Source organism: Salmo salar, chromosome 05 (assembly GCF_965601325.2).
Source record: "Salmo salar chromosome 05, fSalSal1, whole genome shotgun sequence".
Lineage (NCBI taxonomy): Eukaryota > Metazoa > Chordata > Actinopteri > Salmoniformes > Salmonidae > Salmo > Salmo salar.
The window spans coordinates 59,718,153-59,741,747 of record NC_138295.1 but is presented as its reverse complement, the minus strand read 5'-3'; the positions used below and the strand labels follow the sequence as shown (position 1 = coordinate 59,741,747).

The window sequence follows — 23,595 nt, the reverse complement described above, 5'->3', positions numbered from 1 at the left end:
CGCACCTTCTCCGCTATGCAATCTGGTTTCAGAGCTGGTCATGGGTGCACCTCAGCCACGCTCAAGGTCCTAAACGATATCGTAACCGGCATCGATAAGAAACAATACTGTGCTGCCGTATTCATTGACCTGGCCAAAGCTTTCGACTCTGTCAATCACCACATCCTCATCGGCAGACTCAATAGCCTTGGCTTCTCAAATGATTGCCTCGCCTAGTTCACCAACTACTTCTCTGATAGAGTTCAGTGTGTCAAATCGGAGGGCCTGTTGTCCGGGCCTCTGGTTGTCTCTATGGGGGTGCCACAGGGTTCAATTATTGGGCCAACTCTTTTCTCTGTATACATCAATGATGTCGCTCTTGCTGCTGGTAAGTCTCTGATCCACCTCTACGCAGACGACACCATTCTGTATACTTCTGGCCCTTCTTTGGACACAGTGTTAACAACCCTCCAGACGAGCTTCAATGCCATACAACTCTCCTTCCGTGGCCTCCAACTGCTCTTAAATACAAGTAAAACTAAATGCATGCTCTTCAACCGATCGCTGCCTGCACCTGCCCGCCTGTCCAGCATCACTACTCTGGACGGTTCTGACTTAGAATATGTGGACAACTACAAATACCTAGGTGTCTGGTTAGACTGTAAACTCTCCTTCCAGACTCACATCAAACATCTCCAATTCAAAGTTAAATCTAGAATTGGCTTCCTATTTCGCAACAAAGCATCCTTCACTCATGCTGCCAAACATACCCTCGTAAAACTGACCAGCCTACCGATCCTCGACTTCGGCGATGTCATTTACAAAATAGCCTCCAATACCTTACTCAACAAACTGGATGCAGTATATCACAGTGCCATCCGTTTTGTCACCAAAGCCCCATATACTACCCACCACTGCGACCTGTACGCTCTTGTTGGCTGGCCCTCGCTTCATACTCGTCGCCAAACCCACTGGCTCCAGGTCATCTACAAGACCCTGCTAGGTAAAGTCTCCCCATATCTCCGCTCACTGGTCACCATAGCAGCACCCACCTGTAGCACGCGCTCCAGCAGGTATATCTCTCTGGTCACCCCCAAAGCCAATTCCTCCTTTGACCGTCTCTCCTTCCAGTTCTCTGCTGCTAATGTCTGGAACGAACTACAACAATCTCTGAAACTGGAAACACTTATCTCCCTCACTAGCTTTAAGCACCAGCTGTCAGAGCAGCTCACAGATCACTGCACCTGTACATAGCCCATCTATAATTTAACCCAAACAACTACCTCTTCCCCTACTGTATTTATTTATTTTGCTCCTTTGCACTCCATTATTTCTATTTCTCCTTTGCACTTTCTTCTACTACAAATCTACCATTCCAGTGTTTTCCTTGCTATATTGTACTTACTTTGCCACCATGGCCTTTTTGCCTTTACCTCCCTTATCTCACCTCATTTGCTCACATTGTATATAGACTTATTTTTCTACTGTATTATTGACTGTATGTTTGTTTTACTCCATGTGTAACTCTGTGTTGTTGTATGTTGTCGAACTGCTTGCTTTATCTTGGCCAGGTCGCAATTGTAAATGAGAACTTGTTCTCAACTTGCCTACCTGGTTAAATAAAGGTGAAATAAACTTCTTTAGGTAGTTAGTGTGCTATCCAAAATGAGCTCATAAAGCATACAATTGTATATTCTTCAGAGATATTGACCTGCTCTTCTCTTGTCACTCAGCAAGGCCAGCAGTGACAGTCCAATGATTGACACCAAACCAAATCCAGTGTAACATAAGCGCATGGATCAGGGGATTGTGGTTATGCTCTGAGGAGGGTCCTTTCCACTTGGCTTTGTATGTGGATCTACAGTAGGCCCCTCACATTCAAAAGGTACACCAGCTATCTATCTATCCACCCATAGCGGTTTGTGCTGCCCTGACCCATTCACCCCCTGGAGCCCGCTCTGGTTTCCCCTGTCCTGTGTCCGAATGTTATCTGAGAATGTGATGAATGGCACGCAGGGTTGTATAGTATACAGTACACTGAGGCCTGGGACTGTTCCGACTGTCTGTGTGTCTGTGGGATGCTGCAAAGTGAGCCCTTTCACCCAGTTTGCTTCCACAGATACCCCATTCCCTTGCGTGGTGCATCTGTGAAAGTGTGTGTAGCACATTTTTCGGAGCTGAAAGTCCGTTTCCTTTCATGAGAGAATTCTTTCGCAGAAACTATGACAGTGTTTCCAATTCGGATGAATCATTTCTGCCTTAATGTGAGGCAGATTTCCATGACCAGATGTGTTTCAAATCTGCCACGGCAGGACATAGGAAATTGGTCAGAGAAAGGGAAGAAGAGGGATGTGAGAGCCGGAGAGAAAGAAAGACAGACGGACAGAATTTCACAGTCACACGGCAACAAAAACAACTCAGAATGGGACCACAGTGACCCTCAGACAAACTGGGAGAGTCTGGAAAGAATGAGATAAAAACAGTTTCTGAATCAGACAGAAAAAGTGAATGAAGTGGGAAGTGAGGGAGGAGGGACGGGGAGGGCTGTGTCTAGGTCAGCGGTACAAGGTGGAAGTGAGAGCTGAAAGTGAAAGGGACAAGGAAACACACACTCTGCTCTCACAGAGGTGCTGTGAATAACTGCTGATATGAATCGTTAGAGATTAGCTTGGCTCTGGAGGGGCCCTGGCCTGCCAACATTCCAGTTGGAAAGCTCCTGCTGCGGCGTGCTGCTGAAACTGAGATTATGACCAGCGGCAGGGGCCTGTAGCACAGCTCTCCACAGCACACAGACACCCTGTTCTCAGAGGCTACATTACAGTAGCTTAGCACTAGGATTTAGTAAGAAAACAGAGATACAGATGGGTGCCGTTTCAAAAGATGGACTTGCCTAAAGAGATGTGGCTGACGCTGTGTTTTCAGACCCACATGTTATGATACGCGTACAGCTACTGTATTTGTCACATGGAACTAGCCTCATATTCATCAGTGCTCTTCATTCTGGGTCTTACCTGGTAAGCAGCGAAGTCCAAACATATCTCTCCCCCGTGCGTTGACACCACTGTGACTCAGCATCCTCTCCTGCGGGGGGGAACAGAGAACAGGCCTGGTGTTATTACTGCACCCCATCAAAAGTAATAAGAGAACAAACACTAATGTGATTTTGCTTCAACTCAAGATTTTCTTATTGACCACATTCCCCAAAACCATATCCAATCCCACAATGCTCCATGATGACTCTCAGTTTCCATGTTTTATTAGTTGTTTATCTCTGTACTGTATGATTTGATGCGGTCTCAAAGTACTCCAGGCTGTTCTGCTAGCGGCATAATCCAATCCCATAGAACCACAGGTTGCTATTACCGGACTACTGGCTAGCTGCTAGCACATATGGACCCATTTAGCCTGAGCTCCCACCCACCACAGAAGACAATTTACATAGGGTAGAAATCACACAATGCACAAGACATAGGCCTGGGCATTGACAACTGAACTGTTTGTTCTGGTAATGACCTCTCTGGGGGTCCAGTATAGAAACATGGAAATTGCTTTGGACTGAGGTCAAAGTATACAATAAATCTTTATGGTACTGACTACTCACTCAGCAATTCTTCATTGCCTACAAGGCCACTATTCACAAACATGTTACATTTTTGCTTGCGAATTAAAAACAACTTACTATAATGTGTGACAAATACTCTTAGGCTACAATAATTATTGTGACACACAATGTAGAGGTGAAGTGAACTGTGTGCTAACATGCTAATGAGAACGTATGACACTTCTGGTTTCCTTTAGATTGACAGTGGCTAAAACCTCACGAGAATGTTAAACAAAGATAACCTTTGCTCCTTAAACAGGTTGTAAGGTCCACTCATTCATAGCATAGCTGTTTGCCTTGTCTGTGAAATGCATATGCCCAACTGACCATGTCAACAGAGGCCTAAACTCAAGAGCACTCTGCTAACATTAGCATGATGCTAGCATAATATGCTAGCGTCATGCTAATGTTAGCAGAATACTCAAGTGGCTGAAAATGCTAGAGAATATGGAGCTTGAGAAACTTGTCAACAATAACTATAACAGAACTTGCACATCTGAGCAATAGTAGTATTGGTTTTCATCTTCGTTCCCATCATCAAATCACACAGCTTTTAAATTCTTGCCTCAGAAAACAAGTGCCAATTCTCAAGTGAAGTCATGTGGTTAATCAATTTTCCAAATTTATTGGCTGCAGTTAGTGTGAGAGAACCCCAACCTGCCAACCCCCCTAACAAAAACCTCAGAAATGGGCTAACAGTCCTGACTTTCTCAAAACAGAAGATGAAGTCCTGGGTCATATCAAGACATCCTGGACAGGGTTATTGTTCCACCAATTTTATTGACTCAATCCTCCACCCAAGACCTGAGTTAGCAGAAGGGCATGGTGGATAAACAAGCCAGTTTTTAAATTACAAGGGAGAACACTAAAACTTTACAACGTTCTTGGTTTCTGCTCGCCAGCAGACCATTGTTCTTTTTTGTTTTCTTCTGGCTTTTCAACTCATACGTTTTTCCATGGTTTCAGCACCAATTCCACATTTATAACTCAAACACCCACAACTGCATTCCTTGCTCTTTTTCTGAACTTATTTTGATATTTAGATTTTTTTATTTATTTTTTATCTGAAACTCAGTTCCTTGCATCAACCCTTTTGGTAGTTACCAATATTAACAAACTCTGTTTCTGTGCCTTGGTATTGTGTTATATTCCGAAGTTCAGTAAACATATTTGGATTCCAACAGCAGAAATTCTCCAAACTGCTCCACCAGATAAAACTACATTGGAGGCTGAGGAAGAATAGAGTGAAAGCCCATCAAATAAACTACAACAAAATGTGTCATAGCATGAAGCGTAACTGCACTAGACAAAGGTTGAACAAGTCAGCAGGTAGATTAGATAGGAGAGAAGGCTGAGGTGAAGCTGTCTAGACGAAAATGACTGGAACCCTAAATCGGTGAGGGAGAGGAAAAATCCAAAATTAGAGTCCTAAATCCAATTCACCCCCCAAAATGAATAACCACATGTCCAGGCTCTGTTTCTGCTGATGTTTCACTCCTTGACTCTCCCTTAAGTATCTGGCTTCTGTGTGTGTACTACTCGATCACTCTTTCCCTCCCTCCTGCCCTCCTTCCTTTTCTCCTCAGGGAGTGCAGCCAAGGCCCATTGCAGTTTCCATTGCTCATGGCTTCCCCTTGTCACTGCGACCAGACTTCTTCTGCAGAGGAGAACATACCTCCTCTGCCCTGAAATAGACCAAACTTACTGGTGGAAGGAAAGTGGCAGTCCAACACCACATAAACCTCACACTGTAGGGTTGAACAACGTCCCTCACCAACAAGGGGCCTGTGTGTAGCTCAGGTAGTTTCATTTTTACTAGTTCGTTAAAACACACTGTTTTAACATGTGGTGCTGCTGTTGAGGGAGGTTAGCCTGTTGGTTTATGTGGTATTGTCCATTTCCTCTCATTAATAAGCAGGTTTGTGGCATTGTCGTAGGGGCTCTAAAAATGTAAACAAGGATGTTGGGTCTTTTCTCTAAACATGGACTCGCTTTGAAGTGTTTTACCTCTTGCCCCATTTGGAGCAACTCCTGAAACATAAACCAGACAAAAGTCGTCCTGAAACCCGAAACCGTTTCTGTCTAGCCATGAGCCGTGGCTTTGCTTTAACGCTGCCTCATTTCTTTTGCTTTCAAGGAGCATCTAGGTCAGTGTAATACATTTCCTACAACAGAAATAGTCACATCAAACACTTTATTATACAGAGAGAACAAAACCCCAAAGACAAAACAATGAAAGAGATCCCACACTGGAATAGACTACTGAGAATTCCACCTCGGAATGTACAAAAGACAAGGAAGGAAAGTGATTTAAACATATAGGAGAAAATATGAATGTTTTAATGAATTGTAAATTCATTTGCTATTATCCACTTGCCCTGCTTAAAATGCAGCTTTGAGCCACTTGCTTACTCTACAGCCTGCAGAAGCAGTACTATAACTCTCCCTATGGAATCTAATGTGCACACTACTCTCCATATAAATGAAGGTAGAGGGACTATTTATAGTAATGCCTATGGCGTCTTGGCCTTATATCATTATAACGACCTCAGCACAGACTTGGTCTGCAACAAACACTCATTAACTGCCCTTAATGATCGTCCAAATGAGTCGTTGTTCATGGTGAGACATTTTGCATTCTAATCCTCTTCTATATCCCTCTAAATTCAACTGTGTATTATCTAGTTTGAAGGAAACGGTTTGTATATGATGCACTCGCTGTGTAAGGAGGGTTCAAAGTTCAATCAGAGGGTGTGTGTGTGTGGCACGTGTGTGTCAGAGGGTGTGTGTGGTGGTATGTATGTATGTATTTCAAGCTTCTATTTGTCACTGTTTGTGCATGTGTCAGTTCATAGCTTAAGTATGTCTATTTGTAGACTGTAATAACAGGACAGGTTCCAATAACTCGTGTTTTAAATGCGCTTCTTGTTTAACAAACATTTGTGACTCTAGCAACTCATAAAACATACAACTCCCACATTGGGTGTTGTCCAAAACATTCTAGACACTTGAAATGGACAGCAACAGGCTACCGTCCTTATTTCACGCTTCCCTTGGGGGATCGCAGTATTGGTTAATAATCACCCAACGTACGATCAATAAATCCTTGAAAACAAGCATACATCTTGTTTACTAATGCGAGACGACATTGTTTTGTTCCGTTTCCGCATGGGAAGCACCGCCAGTTCAATAGCTTGTTTCAGGATCGGAGGCCTTGGCCCGATGGGACCAGGCGTGTGAATACCATTTTGGCTCTCTCTTATGAGCCCTCATGGATCTCCAGCCACTCTGAATAGAGCTGAGCCCTCATGGATCTCCAGCCACTCTGAATAGAGCTGAGCCCTCATGGATCTCCAGCCACTCTGAATAGAGCTGAGCCCTCTGACATTTTCACTACTGTGGCACTTGCATTGTGTTGTGTGGTTGACTGACTGCTTCCAGATTCTAGCTAGCTGAGGAGCCAGCATGTGAACAACTCAAGGGAGGGGAAAGACAGAGTAGGAGAAAACAACAAGCCTGGACTGTAATTATGAACAGTAACATGCAAACCTCCTTATAACCCAACCAGTCTGCATGTGATGTGAAATGGATGGCAGGACTTTGCTTAACCTTATGTCATTTCTCAATGGTAACTCATTTGGTATTACTGTACATAGTCTACATACACAAGAGTTACAACACTTATTCCACAAATGTAACTTGGTTCAGTATTGGGACCAACTGCAGCCTACTTATTAAATACAAAATGTGCACGACAAAGGTTTCAGATCCATAGTCAACTCATTCCTCATTTCTATTCGGTGCATTTCTAAACCTCAACAGGTTAGTGGAAGTGAAACCAGAGTGTGTAGGTGTGTAATATTCAGGACATCACCATATGTTTATCTGCAGCCACATTGCAAGCGTATATTTTCAAAATGGCTAAAAGAAACTGCTATTTCTATTGGGTACTTACATTCATAATCAAATTCAAAACCTCCTGCACCTCAGGCTGTCGTTTCCATGGCAACAGTCAGATGTGGAGTGGGGGTGATTAGCGCAACATGTGAGCAGCAACGCCTGAGGGTGGAGTTGAGGCATCCGTTATCGTTTCCCCCTGCGGCTTCTCAGAATAAGCGTGGAGGAAGAGCTAAGCAGCACAGAGCGCACCAACACACTAGCATCAAATTTAAAATTCTAAGGAAATATCTAGGCTCTGACCATCACTGTAATAAATCAGTCGACCAATTTTCACCAAGTTTGTTCGATTTAGATTGGTTTTAATTGCTTATAGACATGTCCCTCGCCCCGAATGTGTTCACACAGACACCGTCTTCCATGCAATGATGTCCAAATCTCTTGTATCTCTGTAAATCTGCATGGCTGCTGCCTTTACAAAATACTTTTCCCAAAGACGGGCGTGATAAAGCATGTTCACTGACATACTGTAGGTAAAAGGTTGATCCCTTTGTGGTGGTATAACAGAGTTGAAGGCATCAACAGTGTAGACAGACCCATCCAGAGCTACACCACAATGTGTTCTGTGCAACAACAACAAAAATTCAAGGCCACAACACATGATGAAAGATCTCAGAAATAAACCTGAATGTTAAGAAACCACAGGTCTCAGGTTCAAAATAAATAAATAAATATATATATAAATAAATAAATATAAATATATATATATATATATATATATATATATATATATATATATAAATAAATAAATATATATATATGCCTTTAGTGATAAAGTGTGTGATGGTAGCAGCTTCCTGGATGATTGCTTCCTGGCCACCCAAGTTTAGAATCAAGAGGTGCTGCTGAAGAGTAGTTAGAAGTTATTTAAGAAAACAGGCATCACTCTATGCCTAATGATCCAAGGTCTTGAATATGTAGGCTAATCCCACTTGTCTAGTCAATTCATATTCCCACATTTCATTCTTCTCATATAATACTGTACAGTATGCAACTGTACACTGTCTGTAGGGTTTAAGTTAAGTTTAGTCCACCAGCTCTAAATCCCTATTAACCATATGGGCATTCATTGCACATGCCATCGTTTGGTATGGATAATAATTAATAATTAATAGAATCCAAGCAGGCAAAATTAATCAGTGCACATGTGCCTCTTCACCATACAGAAACCTAGTGCATAAAACAAAGAATGCTACGATGGACAGCTTCTTTTGGATGCTGTATAAAAACAAAACAACCCCCTTAGTCCCAGACAGTAAGAATAAAAAACCTACATTCCACAGACAGACTGAAGGGCATCAAACCATTAAACTGTTTCCACAAGTAATACGTCTTACAATGCTTCATAGAATTCGATACATTGACGAATTAGTTGAACACATTGTAACTAACCTTTCTGAACACAGCAAGATATCTAGGTGGCCTCTACATCTGTTTATATAGTTCACCAATGATGGAACAAAGTATTTCAGTTTATTCTTCTCATTGGTAGCTAAAAAGTTGACCCACGGCAAGCTACCTTTCAGAACACGAAACAAATCTAACAGAATATTAAAACATTGAGTGGAAAGCCTACCTTTATATCTGGGACCATTTGTCTCACTTTGAACGTGGTTTTGGATCCAGTTAACATTTTGACGTCCAATACTCAACTCTCTCGGGAACGAAATATAGAAAGTAGACCTTAGTTAATTTACGTTTTTTTCGATAGCGAGAAGAAAAGGGGCCTTTAATCGCTCCATGTCTGTATCAGGAAAACATAAGAAACGGTCCACTTTCTTCGAATGTCAGCGATACCCTGCATCACCGGTTTCGAGAACAGAGGTAGTCTCTGTGAATCAGAAAACTAATTTCGTTTCTTTCACGGTTATCATTGCCGAAAGAATCCATGTATGTAGGCTACCGTGTAGTGCACGCCCCACATAAATGTACCGCCTGTCAGGAATATTGCCTATAGTTGTTAGTCACTGGAATGTGGAAGAAATGTTTACCACTGCTTGTACCCTTTCCTTTTCCATTTGTTGATTCCCTCGCCATAGTTAAAATGACACACCAGTGAAAAAAGCAAGTGCAGTACAGCCTCTTAAAGGGCCAGCAGTGTAAAAAGCATCTAATAGGATCCCAATTTTTCACCAGCAGTTTGTACTTCTATAATGGCCCTGCAAATTAAGCCACCTTATTCAGGTAATCAAGGTCTTGGTTAGTTGAACGAGGTGTCACAGCACTGAGACTAAAGCAGTTCAGTTCTTCAGGACAATGAAGAACGCTGTAATTTAGGAAAGGTGAGGCAGACAGTATGTAGAGCTTTTGAAGTAGGCCTAGTTTTATGGAAATGGAGATGGTTCAAATGGGCCGTTTAATAGGTTGTTGAATACAGGCCTATACACAGATGCAAATATATTTCTAAATTCAAGTGTTTTGCCTCCAATATTACATTAAGTCATTTTTAATTGACAAACTGATTCACCGAAATTAGAACTATCGAAAACAGCCTGAGGTGCAGAAATAAAAACGTGATAGTGTTGTCCCATTGTTAACTTCAATATAGATACTTAACATCAACAGCCCTATAACATTTTACAGGATCATACATGCTTATAAAATAGTTGTAAATCATTATACCCATGTTACTAATGCAGAATGAACTGGATGCTGCATTTGTAGTATTCTGTAAAATGGCATTGTCACTAAGGGTTCAACCTTTCGCCTACCTTGAGAATTTCAAACGAGAATGGAAGCAACAATGTAAACAAGGAAATACCATGAGGATGACTAGGCTTAAAGAGCACAGAAGCAATCAAAGAAAAAATACTATTTCAAAATCTAAATAAATTACCAGTAGTAAACTACCTACAAGATAAAAGCCCTAAAAAAGGCACCCATTTGTAGGTTAGTCTTAACACAGGCAAGTGATGGATATGAATGATACAGTACCTGCAGTTGATCCTTTGATAAATGATAAACGTCTGAGGTACGGCTGCTCTGTCATCTGAACTGACAATGTAGAAAGGTAGTACTGCAGTAATGCAGATAAATGCTATTGGAAGAATATTCCAGCGGGAATGTACTGAAGAAATTCCTTTCGATGAGCAAATAGAAATTCTAAAATGGATAAAGTACAGTCTGTCCCTCCTAACAGCCAGGTGGGGAGACCGTGTCCTTGTGAACGAGTTATAAATCCAAACCTCGTTCTACCACATGGGACCCTATTCAATATTACATAAGGGTCTCCAATTTCTCTAATACATAGAACAGCTTCAGGACACTGCCAGCTGCATCATCTGAGTGAAAGTTACTTCTAATGTGTAATGTTGTAACAAGTTGTTTCTAATACGTAAAAACAGCTTTTGCTGTTTAATCAACCAAGCGAGAGAGAGACTTGAGTGTTTCAACACAATTGATAATTGGACAATATAATACAATAGTTTTGAACATTTATATCTACTGGCTGGCATCAGATGTAGATGAATCGATGTACACATTGATTCTAACAATGTAAATCGCAGTTAACCCAGAACTCAAATCTGGTGTCATTTGGTCAGATGATCGATAAATGTAATGGACGAACGGTACCATTTATGTTTACGTATTCTGGCCACGAAAGATTTGAAATCAATGGTGTCACAATTACATCATCCTTAGATCAAGATAATACCAATTCTCACCTTTCATCCAACATTGTACATCCAATGAGTACATTGAAAAACAGACGATCCCTTTTCTATACATCTCTGGAACACCTACATTTGTAACCCCCCCAAAAACAGTCAGAAACAGAGTAAAACATTTGGATTGCCACCATGTTGTTGAAATACAAATGAGAATTTATTCAAACAGTGCAAAAAAAATAAAAATAAATCAGATGTTCTTTCCATCCAGATTGCACTGTCACAGCCTCTCCTCTCCAAACATGAAAAGAGAAAATAAAATTAAAAAACAGGTCAAAAAACCAGGACAGCCCAAATCAGCTCAAAATAATGCACAAATTTGGTTAAATGGAGTAATTTACATGCAACAGTTCCAGTTCCATGCAACTAAAGTTTCCCATGTTCATGTTGCTGATGACTATTCTGTCCCATAGAAATGAGAGAAAATGTACAATATAAAAATAATGGGTCAGTTACTTTGTAAAACAAATTCAAAGCCATCTTATTCCTAGAGAGGGATTGCAGCAAGAGCATAAGTTGAAAACACCAACAATCAAGTATTGAATCATTACCGTAATGTGTTAGCATTGCATGGATTGGTGGTGAGAAACAAAAATGAACACACGTAAAATTCAAATAAAACAAACAAATAAAAGCCAGTCTGCTTGACACATAACATACTAAAAGTTTCTCAACTAAACATTCCAAAAGGAAACTTCGGAAGAAAAAAAATCTTACTATAAATATATATTCTCAAATCATATTGTCAGGTCAGCAATGAGGAAACTAGTTTGCTAATGAGAAACCTTTGAGTTTAGGAGGCTCTTTTGTGATCAACCTTGACAGCCAAACTGTCCATTCTGGTGAATACTGACTCCTCCATAAACCCAGGCTATTACAAGCTTATATTCCACTCATTTTAGCATCCGTCAATATAGATTATCTTTAAAAACATTGTAAAACTTTGGGTTTACAAAAATAACTTCAACATATACAACCTCACTGTCATTTGTTTTTTTTTTATACAAAAATGTTTGCAGTCTATAAGTCAAAATGTTCAAGATGTTGTCTGTAAGCCATCCAATTCTTAAAATAAAAAAATTGTTGACGTAAGCTAATATTATTACATTGAGAGGAGAAAGCACACATACACCCATTTCTTAGTTAGCCATCATCTTTCCATTAAAGATGACCTCTTGTTTGTGCCTTATGAGCTGCAATTTTTTTGTTGCAAAAAGATTTCATACAGCGTAAGCGCGCGCACACACACACACACAGAGTAATATTGTTTTGGATATAGCATAATGGTATTGTGGGGAATGGTTGGTTCCAATTCAAGATGCACATGCCACCTCGAAGTCATGGAGCATCCCTTGAAGGGTGACTATTTTGAGCCGCATGTTTGAACTACCTCTCAAAAGACAAATGTTACTTAAAGTCCCTCATACCCTTGGCAAATTGTATTTTTGGAAATAAACTCAAATCTTAGTACCCTTAAATTGTTCTCTTTTGTATTTTTGGTTAAGTAGGGCATGGAAACTTCCAGGAACACTGAACAAACACAAGAGCGCCATCCATTGGGCAAGGCAGTGAATTGCATACAGATATTCTCACACCATTGTGCTTCAAGTGAAAAGACTAAACGAATGTTGTTTATCAAGTCAGGAAGATTGGTCTTCTTCCAGTGGCGGTTCTACACCATTTCAACTGGGGGGGCCAAGCTGGGGCCAGTTGTACTGTTAGAGGGGCCAGTTACATTAGACGTTATTGTTGTCATATCGTTTTCTTCACTGCATTACAGGCATTAGCAGGCAAAAGACCATGTTCATAATCATTAGTGTTCCGCGTTGCCACTGTCTAATAACGGATGTATAAAAAGAACGATAACTAATTTTTGCTATGTCAAAATAATTTCATACTCCACATTTAGGGGGGGCCACAAGGGGGTCCAAAATTGTTGTCACAGGGGCACTGGCCCCCCCTGGCCACCCCCCCAGAACCACCCCTGTCTTCCTCATGAGTCTACATGGCTCATTGGTAATAACACGGCTTGGATGAGAAAGTGTTAATACATTGGTGATGAGAAAAAAAATCTATTCCTAATCTGCAAATCATTGAGAGTAACATGAGACCAAGACAGTATCTAAAAAATTTGATATGTTCCAATCTCCAGAATTATTATTTATATATATTTTTTTACATTTGATCTCTAAATCGCTTTGTTATGATCTTCGAACAATGACTCCATGTCTGGGTGCAAAATTTAAATAATGAAAACAGGGGCTTTACACTGAGTAGGGTACAAAAATACCAGAAGAGAAACTGCAGCAAAAACGAGTAGTGTACACCTGATGCACATTTTGTAAAACATACAAACAAGACTGTAATGCCACAAGAACAAGAGACTGAAAAAGGCAACTAGGAAATAGAGTTAAACCACAACACTGGCACCAAAAAGCTGTACCCATGGTAACTGAATCCTTAGAGAAGGGGTTCTAGCCCATGCATCTGCCCTCCCGCAAGTAGAGGTGGCAGTGTCTACAGTTCTGACATGACCTAAGGACAACATAACAGTCAGATACCTTCAAAACGGTAACAAAATGTCTACGGACATTAGGAAAGTGCTTGAATTTGTGCAGAAAGAGGTTAAGCGACAGGGGTCAGTCACTTGTTTGGAATCAACACAATGCCCTCAATAGGACTTGAAGGGGAGTTGGGTTGAATAATCCAACTTGTTTTGAATCGGATCAATGGGGTGTCCATGTCAGGAATTTGGGGTTTGCCATAAGTAGGTATTCACGAAAAATTACATGAATATTTAGACCAAAGTAACACAGCCCTATGGACGAGTTTCCAGAAAATACTTGTTACCTTTCTCAGCCACAAGAGAAGCAGAGACTAATTGACAGTTACAATGTAAGTGGACAATGAATGTTACAATGGACAGTGTCTTTTTCAACCAAAATGTGAACGTTTATCAGTTTAGCATATACTGATTACCTTGAGGTCGAGCTGAAAATGCGAGGGGAGTTTGTGTTTTGAATTCCGGTTTAGTAGTGTTGGATGACCCTAAATGTACCAGCATATTATCGAAATGCCTCATTTTCATGATGGATATAAAATGACGAAAACAAGTCAGGAACAGTAAGATTCTAGCAACCTTATTAAATACTGTATATTAGTCATTCGGAATATCTACCACAGTACTCTGCCATGTTTGTTCTATAATTGATACTGGGAGACATCTAAAAATGGTAGAAGTTGACTGACATCTGGACACAATATGGTTTGGACACAATGGTGAATTTAGATTGGATGGTTACTTTGCCATAAAAGGCATCTTAAGGGTGGATAGGGCTATCTGTTTGCCTGTTTATATTTGAGATGAACATGTATAGAGGGGGTCTGTTGCATTCTGGAACGTTAGCAGCACCATTGCAGCCCACAGAACAGCAACTACTGTAACATAATACTGTAGTTTCAATTTGCATTACAAGAGCGAGGACCAACGCAAAAGAAACCCAACTACTCATCAGGAAAGAGCTCCGTTCATTCCCAAGTCATACATGAGCACCCGGTAAACAGTAATGCCCTAGGCTAGTCCGTCTGCATACATCTCTAACCCTCTGGTTGAATAGACTAACAAGACATCGAAGGGCTGATTCATATGTTAAAATACCATCAATTTACAGGGCCAAATATAGGTTGTCTCCACATATAGAGGAGTGATAATCAAGAAGTTTCAGGTTGTGCTTGTGCAGTGTTAGTTTGTGTGTGTAATGTGGACGTAAGAGTGCGTGTATCGCCTGCCGTATACATTCTCTCCACCAGGAGGAGACAGTTGCGAGGTGACGAGGGGACAAAGCGGAGGAGAGCCTGCAGTTCTCACTCTCACCACACACACACACACACACACACACACACACACACACACACACACACACACACACACACACACACACACACACACACACACACACACACACACAGCCTGCATAAGAGCCACAGCAAATGTAAGAGAAGTGCACAGTCCTATTGTCTAACGCCCGCCGCAGCAGCCGCCAGCCACCTTCTCTCCAGTCACTGTACCGATCCTGTCCAGGACGGTCTCCACACACAGTGTTAACTTTAGAGAAGGAAGTGATGCGAGGAGAGGGCCAGGATCTGTATCGTCCTATAGCAGGAAACCTCATCCATCAGTTTCCTTGTGGTTGGTGGCCACAAAGCCAGTTCTGGTCAGTCCGTGCGTTCGTTCAGAACCTGTGGATGGCCGGCTCCGTTTCCCTCCTCTTCAGCTCCTCTCGGTAGCAGCAGGAGCAGTAGTTGCCCGTCTCGGGGTGTCCGTAGTAGTTGCAGCTTGGCGTCCGGCAGCGGCTGGACTGGAGGCTAGACAGGCCTCCGGCGCTGCCCAGGGAGTAGTGCCTGACCGGGAGAGGTCCGCTGCGAGGAACATCCAGGCCAGAGCGCACGTCCCGGAATCCGTTAGCGTAGCCCCCGCTTACAGGCTCTGAGGTGGGGTAGTCTGGAGGGTCGTGCTCGGGGAGGTATGAGGGTGTGAAAGAAGAGGGGATGAGGCGAAAGGGGCTGAGGGGTACCGGTGCCTGCGGGGGGTGGTACTGGGGGTGAGGGGGGCCCTGCGCCATGGGGCAGTGGCGGGGGAGGGTGGCGTAGGAAGGCAGACCAGGATAAGACGAGGCTGGGGAGCCACCTGCAAGCTGGCGCCGCGTCTCCATGTAGCCGTGCATGTGTGGGTGCTGAGTAAGCGGGACGGGGGCCGGGGAGGGTGGCTGATCCATGAAGGTTGGCCGGGGGATGGGCACCACGCCAGAGTAGAGCGAGGGGCTGAACGAAGACGACTTGAGGTGGTTGAATGTGGGCGGTGAGCTCTCAGCCGGCTCTTCTTTTGGTTCATAAGTGCGGTAGCCCACCTCTGTGCCAATCGTTGCCTCCTTCTTGGGCTGCTGGATGCCGTTGGTGCTTCCTTTCCGCTCTGCCTCTCTCCGCTGCTGCTCCTGCTCTACCCGGAAGCGCTCCTCAGCGTCAGACAGGTAGCGCTGGATCATCTCCTCCTGGAAGGGCTGGCGGTTGCTGGTGGTGAGCAGGCCAGCAAAGATGAACTTCCTCTCGCCCTGCATGGCCGCCCGCAGGATGCCCAGGCTCGCCTTCACGTCGGCACTGTACTTATATGGGTCACACTCTCTGCTTCCGCTGCCTGTGCCATTCTGACGCTCGCTGCCCGATGACGGCGAGCCCTTCCCAGAGTCCTCGGAGGCATGGGCCGAAGGCGAGCTGTCCTTGCTGCCCTTCCGCCCCCTCAGCGAACTTTTCTTCTTCTCTGTGCCCTCCTGCTTGGCCCCGCCTCCTCCTGCATTCTTCCCCGTCATCAGCCCGCCCACGTTCTTTTTCAGCTTGCTGCCCAGGCTCTTGCCGAAGCTGCCCAGCTTGTTGGCCACAGAGTCAGCTCTCTTCTTGTCTTTGTCTTTCTCCTTCTTGGTCTTCTCCTTTGCCCCCGTACCCGTCGTCAATGTTGCCGAGGTGTTACTGGACGAGCTGGAGGAGGAGGAGCTGTTCTTGGTCGACACACTACCTGCGCTGGCCGCCCCTGGTGCCGTCATTGCATCACCGTTGGAGCTGCTGCTGACCGACTCCTTGTCGGATTCTCCTGAGTCGGGAGGGGTGCGGGCGTCCTCTCCTGCAGAGGCGGTGGGGGACTCGGGCTGGGCCAAAGGTGCCTGCTGAAAGAACAGACACACCAATGATGAATTATAGGGAAGAGAAATTGAATTTAAAAAAGAAACAGGGAGCAGGTGTGAGTGACGCAGAAAGCAACAGAGAGATTAAGAGCAGGAGTGAGAGGTACAGATGACTCAGTTCAGAAAGCTTCTTTGCCATTTCTATAAATTCTATTGGAAAATGTACACGCTATAATTGGAGACGGTGTGACCTACAATGAAGACGTCACACTAGTTCACACAATGGACAGTTATAAAAACGGTCCTCTCTGCCAAGCCCCATTACCATGACAACCGAAGAGCTAAAGGTAACGCCAACATCCTCGTTTTTATTGGAAAGGCCAAGAAAACCTCACAGATCTTCAACAGCGATCCTTCTATTGCTACTTCTCACTAGAGGTTAACGGTGAAATTGCCATGAGGTTGAGATTCCTTTCTAACTCCCCGGCATTAGATTGGAATGCACGAAAAGGCCACTCAAACCATTTAGTGTGACGTCATTTTATGTGTGGTTTGTTTTCACATGGAATTTGTGAAGCAGAGGGGAAATGACTACCGACTAGATCAAAACAGAAAATTACAACCCACCTAATAACAGAAACCCACACAGTTATGTAACACTGTAAATAGCTTATCTACATTTAATAGCTCTCAAATCTGTTTTCAATTGAATCATCCATTACAACATGCGTAACCAGGTAGGTAGCATATGATCTAAGCTTCACATTCAGAAACTATTTGAAGGGGGAGGGTGTTCAGGTAAGTTATTGTTACAAAATTATCTGCAACCAGGGCTGAATCCAAACCGGCACTTAACTCAAATTATCACTTAGTCTCCGATTGACATCAATGCATGACTGAGGGAAATGTGTTAAGAGTTAGGATTCTCCCTTAGTGAATGAGAACACAAAAGATACCTCACAGGGCAGGGGCAGCCAGGTGACAGTCATGTAGCTGTGTAGCAGCTGGAGCTTTGCCTCCAGGGACAGGGTCACACTGAGGGAGGAAGAGAGACAGGTCAAAGTTCAAACGGAGGGTGAAATCACCTCGTCATGCCCCTAACAGTAACACCATGTTGGGTGAAACATTTAGAGAAAAGGCTGCTTCCCAGAATATTACATGCATCATTTAGAGAAAGGAAAATAAGAACGAGGCTACATAAGTGATGTCTGGTAACATGTCGGTTATTCAAACTGGGCTAATGGCGTGGCATCTGTTCAAGTCCTGAGCACCAAACGGCTCAGCTGAAACTATGTAACCTTTCATAATGCATAAATAATATACCGTGTCAGAAATGTAGCCAACCTGAATGCATAATTGTGCAGAGCTGAAATACTAATGCCCCCATACAAATATTTCTATAATCCATTTTCAGACAAACTATGTACAGTGCCTTCAGAAAGTATTCATACCCTTTGACTTATTCCACATTTTGTTGTGTTTCAGCCTGAATTCAAAATGGATTAAATAATCGCACCCATCTACACACAATACCTCAATGTTATACCACACGTTTTTAGAAATCTTTGATAATTTATTGAAAATGAAATACAGAAATAAGTATTCACACCCGAGTCAATACATGTTGGAATTATCTTTGGCAGCGATTACATCCATGAGTCTTTCTGGGTAGGTCTCTAAGAGCCTTGCACACCTGGATTGTAAAATACTAGATTATTGTATTCTTCAAACTCTGTCAAATTGGTTGTTGATCATTGATAGAGAGCCCTTTTCAAGTCTTGCCATATATATTCATGCCTATTTAAGTCAAAACTGTAACTTGGCCACTCAGGAACATTCAATTTCATCTTGGTAAGTAATGCCTGTGTATATTTGGCCTTGTGTTTTAGGTTATTGTCCTGCTAAAAGGTGAATGTGTCTCCCAGTGTCTGTTGGAAAGCAAACTGAAGCAGGTTTCCCTCTAGGATTTTGCCTGTGCTTAGCTCGATTCCATTTAATTTTAGCCTAAAAAACTCAATAGTCCTTGCCGATGACAAGCATACCCATAACAGGACGCAGCCACCACCATGCTTGAAAATATGAAGTGGTACTCAGTGATGTGTTGTGATCGCCCCAAACATAACACTTCGAATTCAGGACAAAGTTAATTTCTTCGCAGTTTTACTTTAGTGCCTTATTGCAAACAGGATGCATATTTTGGAATATTTGATTCTATATTTTTATTCTGTACAGGCATCCTTCTTTTCACTCTGCCATTTAGTTTAGTAGAGGGGAGTAGTGCTGAGAGATTTTATGAAATGTAAGTTATTTTTCCTTTTAAATAACTAATTGACCAATGTTGGTTCAATTATTTGAAATCCATTTTTATCCCCCTGTGAGCTCAATGTGCACATTGCAGTTTCTCTAGAGATAAATCCGATCCACGCAGAACTATGCGATGGAGTAGTGAGCTCTAGTTTCCAGCAAACAAATATTTTGGTGCTTAAAATGTGGTAATTAACACACCTGTGTGTCCTTTGACACTATATAAACTAGTCACCCTGCAGTGTTTGTCATTATACCCTGATGAAGACAGCTTGTCTGTCAAAATGTTGGACATTAGGTTATTCAATTATTTAATCTGAGCTCCTAGAGTGTGCGGCTCTCCTTTCATTTTTCAAGTGTTCTATTCCGCTAGCCAGCACCTCGCCTAAAGAGGTGTGTGTTTCTTTCGCCTCTAAATGAAATAAACTACAATGACCATAAATCATTGCACATCTACTTGTCGGTCTGTGTTTCTTTTACGCCTGCTACAGAAGAGACAAGAATGCTTGATCGTGAGGGGACATAGAAAGCAGCTGTTGCTTTGCTAGTTAACTCTACCTGAAAATACAGTATACAGCAGTCATAAAAGTATGCCTTATTTGCTTTGAAGAACTAAAAAAATAAATAAAGCCATTAAACAAATGTAATATACAGAACTGAAATATTTTAAAGTAATATGAATAAATTATGGTTAATAAATTATAAGCAGTAATGGACAGTCACTACCATCATGAGACTTTTATTTATTGTTTTATTCAGTGTTACAGCATTCAACCCAAATAACCGAAACTGAAAAAAGTGATTATTTTTAATAATCAAACCAAAACGACCAACTGCTCAGCACTATTGTGGAGTTCTATCACTATAGTCCGAAGTTCTGTCATAGTCATTAAACTTTAACTGTTTTAAAGTCACCATTGGCCTCATAGTGAAATCCCTGAGCGGTTTCCTTCTTCTCCGGCAACGGCGTTAGGAAGGCTGCGTGTATCTTAGTCACTGATACACCGTCCGAAGTGTAATTAATAACTTCACCATGCTCAAAGGGGTATTCAATGTCTGCTTATTTTTATTTAAAAAAAATGTATTTACCATTAGGTGCTTTTCTTTGCGAGGCATTGGAAAACCTCCATGATCTTTGTGGTTGAATCTGTTTTTGAAATTCACTGCTCGACTTAGACACCTTACAGAGAGGGGGGGGGTACTGTGTGGGGTACTGAGATGAGGTAGTCATTCAAAAATCATGTTAAAACACTTATTGCAACTTATGTGACTTTTACTCCTGAATTTATTTAGGCTTACCATACCAAAAGGGATTGAATATTTACTGGCTCAAGACATTTCAGCTTTTCATTTTTTATGAATTAGTAAAAATGTCAAAAAAAATTAAAAAAATTCCACTTTGACATTATGGGGTATTGTGTGTAGGCCAGAGACAAAACCTCAATTTAATCAATTTTAAATTCAGGCTGTAACTATAAAATGTGGGGGGAAAAAATCAAGGAGAGTGAATACTTTCTGAAGGCACTGTATTAATTCCATTTAAGTTATTTTTGTACACCATTCCAATTGAAACACAACAGCAAATCTTAATCCAATGGAATAAATATCCAGCTATTTTTATTTCAGGCTATTTCTGTATTCCGCTTGTTCCAATCATAGAAGGCATTTAGTCCTAATCTCACTCTCACTGACAAGCATTTCTCTAATCTGGTGCAGGGGTCAATCCCTACCCACGAATACTAGGTCCTATGAGGACATAGTGACTGTATGTGTGTGTGTGTGTTTTTAGAGGGGGTAATGCAGACCCAATTTGAAGTGTAATGATTCGGGTCATACCTTGCCAACATGACATTGTCCGCATCATCCTTGCCCCATTCCCAGTCCTTCCCAGGGTCCACTGCAAAGTGTACAGGCAACATTTTGTGTTCTGAGTCAGTGAGAGGGATCACAACTGTGAGGGAGAGAGAGCAAAAATGTTCAAAGTAAAATTAAAGGCATTCTTTCATCCAGCAATTGTCATTCAACTAATGCAAAGTACTAATTAAAGAGGGACTGTAACACCCAATTTCACCTCAGTTTTCCTACGCCTCATTAAGAAAATGCAACTGAAAATACTAGATTCGTGTCTTGGAGGAGTACTTTGATGTTGGTCATGGGGTGAGTTCGTAAACACTGGCAATCTACCCCAATTAGTACTCTGGTTTGAGAGTCCCAGAATGCAGAATAATTGATGAATTTACAAATGACATACACCCAGTTGACATGTTTCTGTAAAGACTGGCTAAAAATGTTTTTATTGTTGCCAGTATGACAGTTAGTCACTAACCCTTCTAGATAAGAGAACAGTCTAACCAGCTCTTCTAGGGTGAGTAAAATGGTCAGATGAAGGTGTTCTCTCATTTGTGTCTGGAAGTAGCTAGCAAGCTAGCCAACTTTAGCGTCAGTGTTTGACTGATGTGAGATCAGAATGCTACTCTTCAGTCGGAACGTCAAGTGAGTGTTATTTTATGAACAAACACCGTGTCAGTCAAGGGAATTACTTGAATTCAAAACCGAACCTTCAAATATTACAAAGGAATCAGAGATGTCACAGGTAGCTCTAATCTCAGACTTTTTCATTTTAGAAACACATTGATGTCCAAAAATAATCTTTTTTTTTTTTTTACACGTTAGTCAATTTTGGGACTATGATTGATGTGCAGTTCCTCTAATTTCCACTTTGGTGAGGTGTAGTCTATTCAAGTGGCCCACTTCACTATGAGACGTGTTGGCGTGTTGTAGTAGGCTGATAAAGATTGCGTAACATTACCTTGCTCTTTGGAGCCGCCCTTCTGCTCCATGGAGACGAGGGCAGAGAAGTGGGCCTGGTCGTACGCCAGTACTAAGGGCGAGCGATGGCACTTGGCAGCTGGCACCTCCAGGGGCAGATAGATCCCTCCGAATGGGATGGGGGCAAAAGCTGGAAAGGGAAGGAGAATACTGTTTAGCATAAAACATCACAATCCATTACAACACTAAAGTTCATAAAGCACAGCTTATGGATGTGTCTTCCTACCCTCTCCTCCAGAGTCCCTAAGCATGGTGTCTGCCACCACTACTATGGGCCTCCTCAGGACATGGGCCAGGACGAACACGTGGAACTCCTCCAGACTCTCGTACACAGGCTCCTCTGATGACTCCGTCCTGCACATAGGAAACAAACGGGGTCAGATCAGGAAACACACAGGAAGTGACATAGGTAGCCACTATCTAACATTTCTCTCTTACTATCTTAAGTCTTTGTTCCAAAACAGAGGCTCATGAAGGGCCGTAACTGCATGTGGTATGCCTCAAACTTAATATAATAGCATACATACTTAACATAAATAATGCGTGTGAGAGGTGTCCGAGACAATTCTTACCCATTGCTGCCATTGGTGCTGTAGTGTATTCTAGGTTCACTGGAGGCCAATTTTAGCAGCTCATTCCACTCCTTCTGCCACTCCTCCTCTGTGTACACCAGACCAGACTGTGGACACACACACACTTCAATACACTGAAATGGAAGTTTGGACTGTAAACAATCCCTTGGACTAAGTTTCACATGGATCCATCCTAGTGAATTCCCCACCTCTTTATTCTGCATGGTCTGCTGCCACCTCCACCTGCGTCTCAGAGACTCCCTCTCCTGGCCGTGGTCCATCAGTGCATATAGAGACTTCCGCAGCATCAGGTCGCGGTCATGAAAGCCCCACATACCTGCAAGGCCGTACAGGCACATAGTATACACAACACCATCCCAAAGAAAGGAAAACCAGTGGTTACATCCAAACCTTACTCAAGGCAAAAGGCAAGTTGCTTGATGTGGGAGTTCTGTTCTTAATTAGCCTAAACTGCCATTATGGGCCTCAGCTTCAGGAATATCACAAATAAAGCCCCATTTCTAAGGATGGATTACAAGGCATTTTGCGTACAACGCTTACACCTCAATTGGGTCCTAATTAATTGCTCTGGGCTAAGCCTCTCCAGCAGGACACTGCCGCTTAGCTATAATGTGTACCACAATTATTCAAGGGCTTACTTTCAGCTAACAATGAAGCTCTCATCATTGACTGACATAGCAGAGTATGACCTAACACGTTAGATTTGGATCTTGTTTGAAAGGCTATGACACTCACCCAATGACGCTGCATGCAACAGGCAGTTTCCGTCCCCACTCGTTGCCAATGGCAATAGACTCTGACAGTTAGGTCCCACCCGTGTCCACCAATTGAGTCGGCCTTAACGTAAACAGAACAGTCACTCGCAGTTTCATTCACACTAAAAACAATTCAGAACGCACGTGTAGTACCGAGAAACTACGGTGTAGACGGTCATCTACGCAACACAATTAACAAGATTGCCTCAGAAGTGAATAAAGTCATTTATTTGTAAA

At 42.4% G+C, this 23,595-nt stretch overlaps 2 protein-coding genes across 3 annotated transcripts in view; both read right to left on the bottom strand.

Annotated features, from left to right (window-relative positions):
• Positions 1–9,601, bottom strand: part of LOC106605290 (myotubularin-related protein 11-like) — a 36,226-nt gene extending 26,625 nt beyond the window's left edge. The window contains exons 1-2 of the mRNA XM_014200763.3: positions 9,114–9,601; positions 2,991–3,060 (exon numbers count right to left, since the gene is read on the bottom strand). Of these exons, the coding sequence (XP_014056238.1) occupies positions 2,991–3,060; positions 9,114–9,170 (127 nt within the window). The 5' untranslated portion in view covers positions 9,171–9,601. The remainder of the gene's footprint in view (positions 1–2,990; positions 3,061–9,113) is intronic.
• Positions 9,602–15,076: 5,475 nt separating this feature from the next.
• Positions 15,077–23,595, bottom strand: part of LOC106605289 (OTU domain-containing protein 7B-like) — a 34,907-nt gene continuing 26,388 nt past the window's right edge. For both annotated transcript variants that reach the window (XM_014200762.3, XM_045718424.2), the window contains 8 exons: positions 23,339–23,440; positions 22,792–22,919; positions 22,583–22,689; positions 22,237–22,364; positions 21,991–22,140; positions 21,018–21,132; positions 17,834–17,912; positions 15,077–16,919 (listed from right to left, as the gene is read on the bottom strand). In XM_014200762.3, coding sequence (XP_014056237.1) covers positions 15,438–16,919; positions 17,834–17,912; positions 21,018–21,132; positions 21,991–22,140; positions 22,237–22,364; positions 22,583–22,689; positions 22,792–22,919; positions 23,339–23,440 — 2,291 coding nt within the window. In that variant the 3' untranslated portion in view covers positions 15,077–15,437. The remainder of the gene's footprint in view (positions 16,920–17,833; positions 17,913–21,017; positions 21,133–21,990; positions 22,141–22,236; positions 22,365–22,582; positions 22,690–22,791; positions 22,920–23,338; positions 23,441–23,595) is intronic.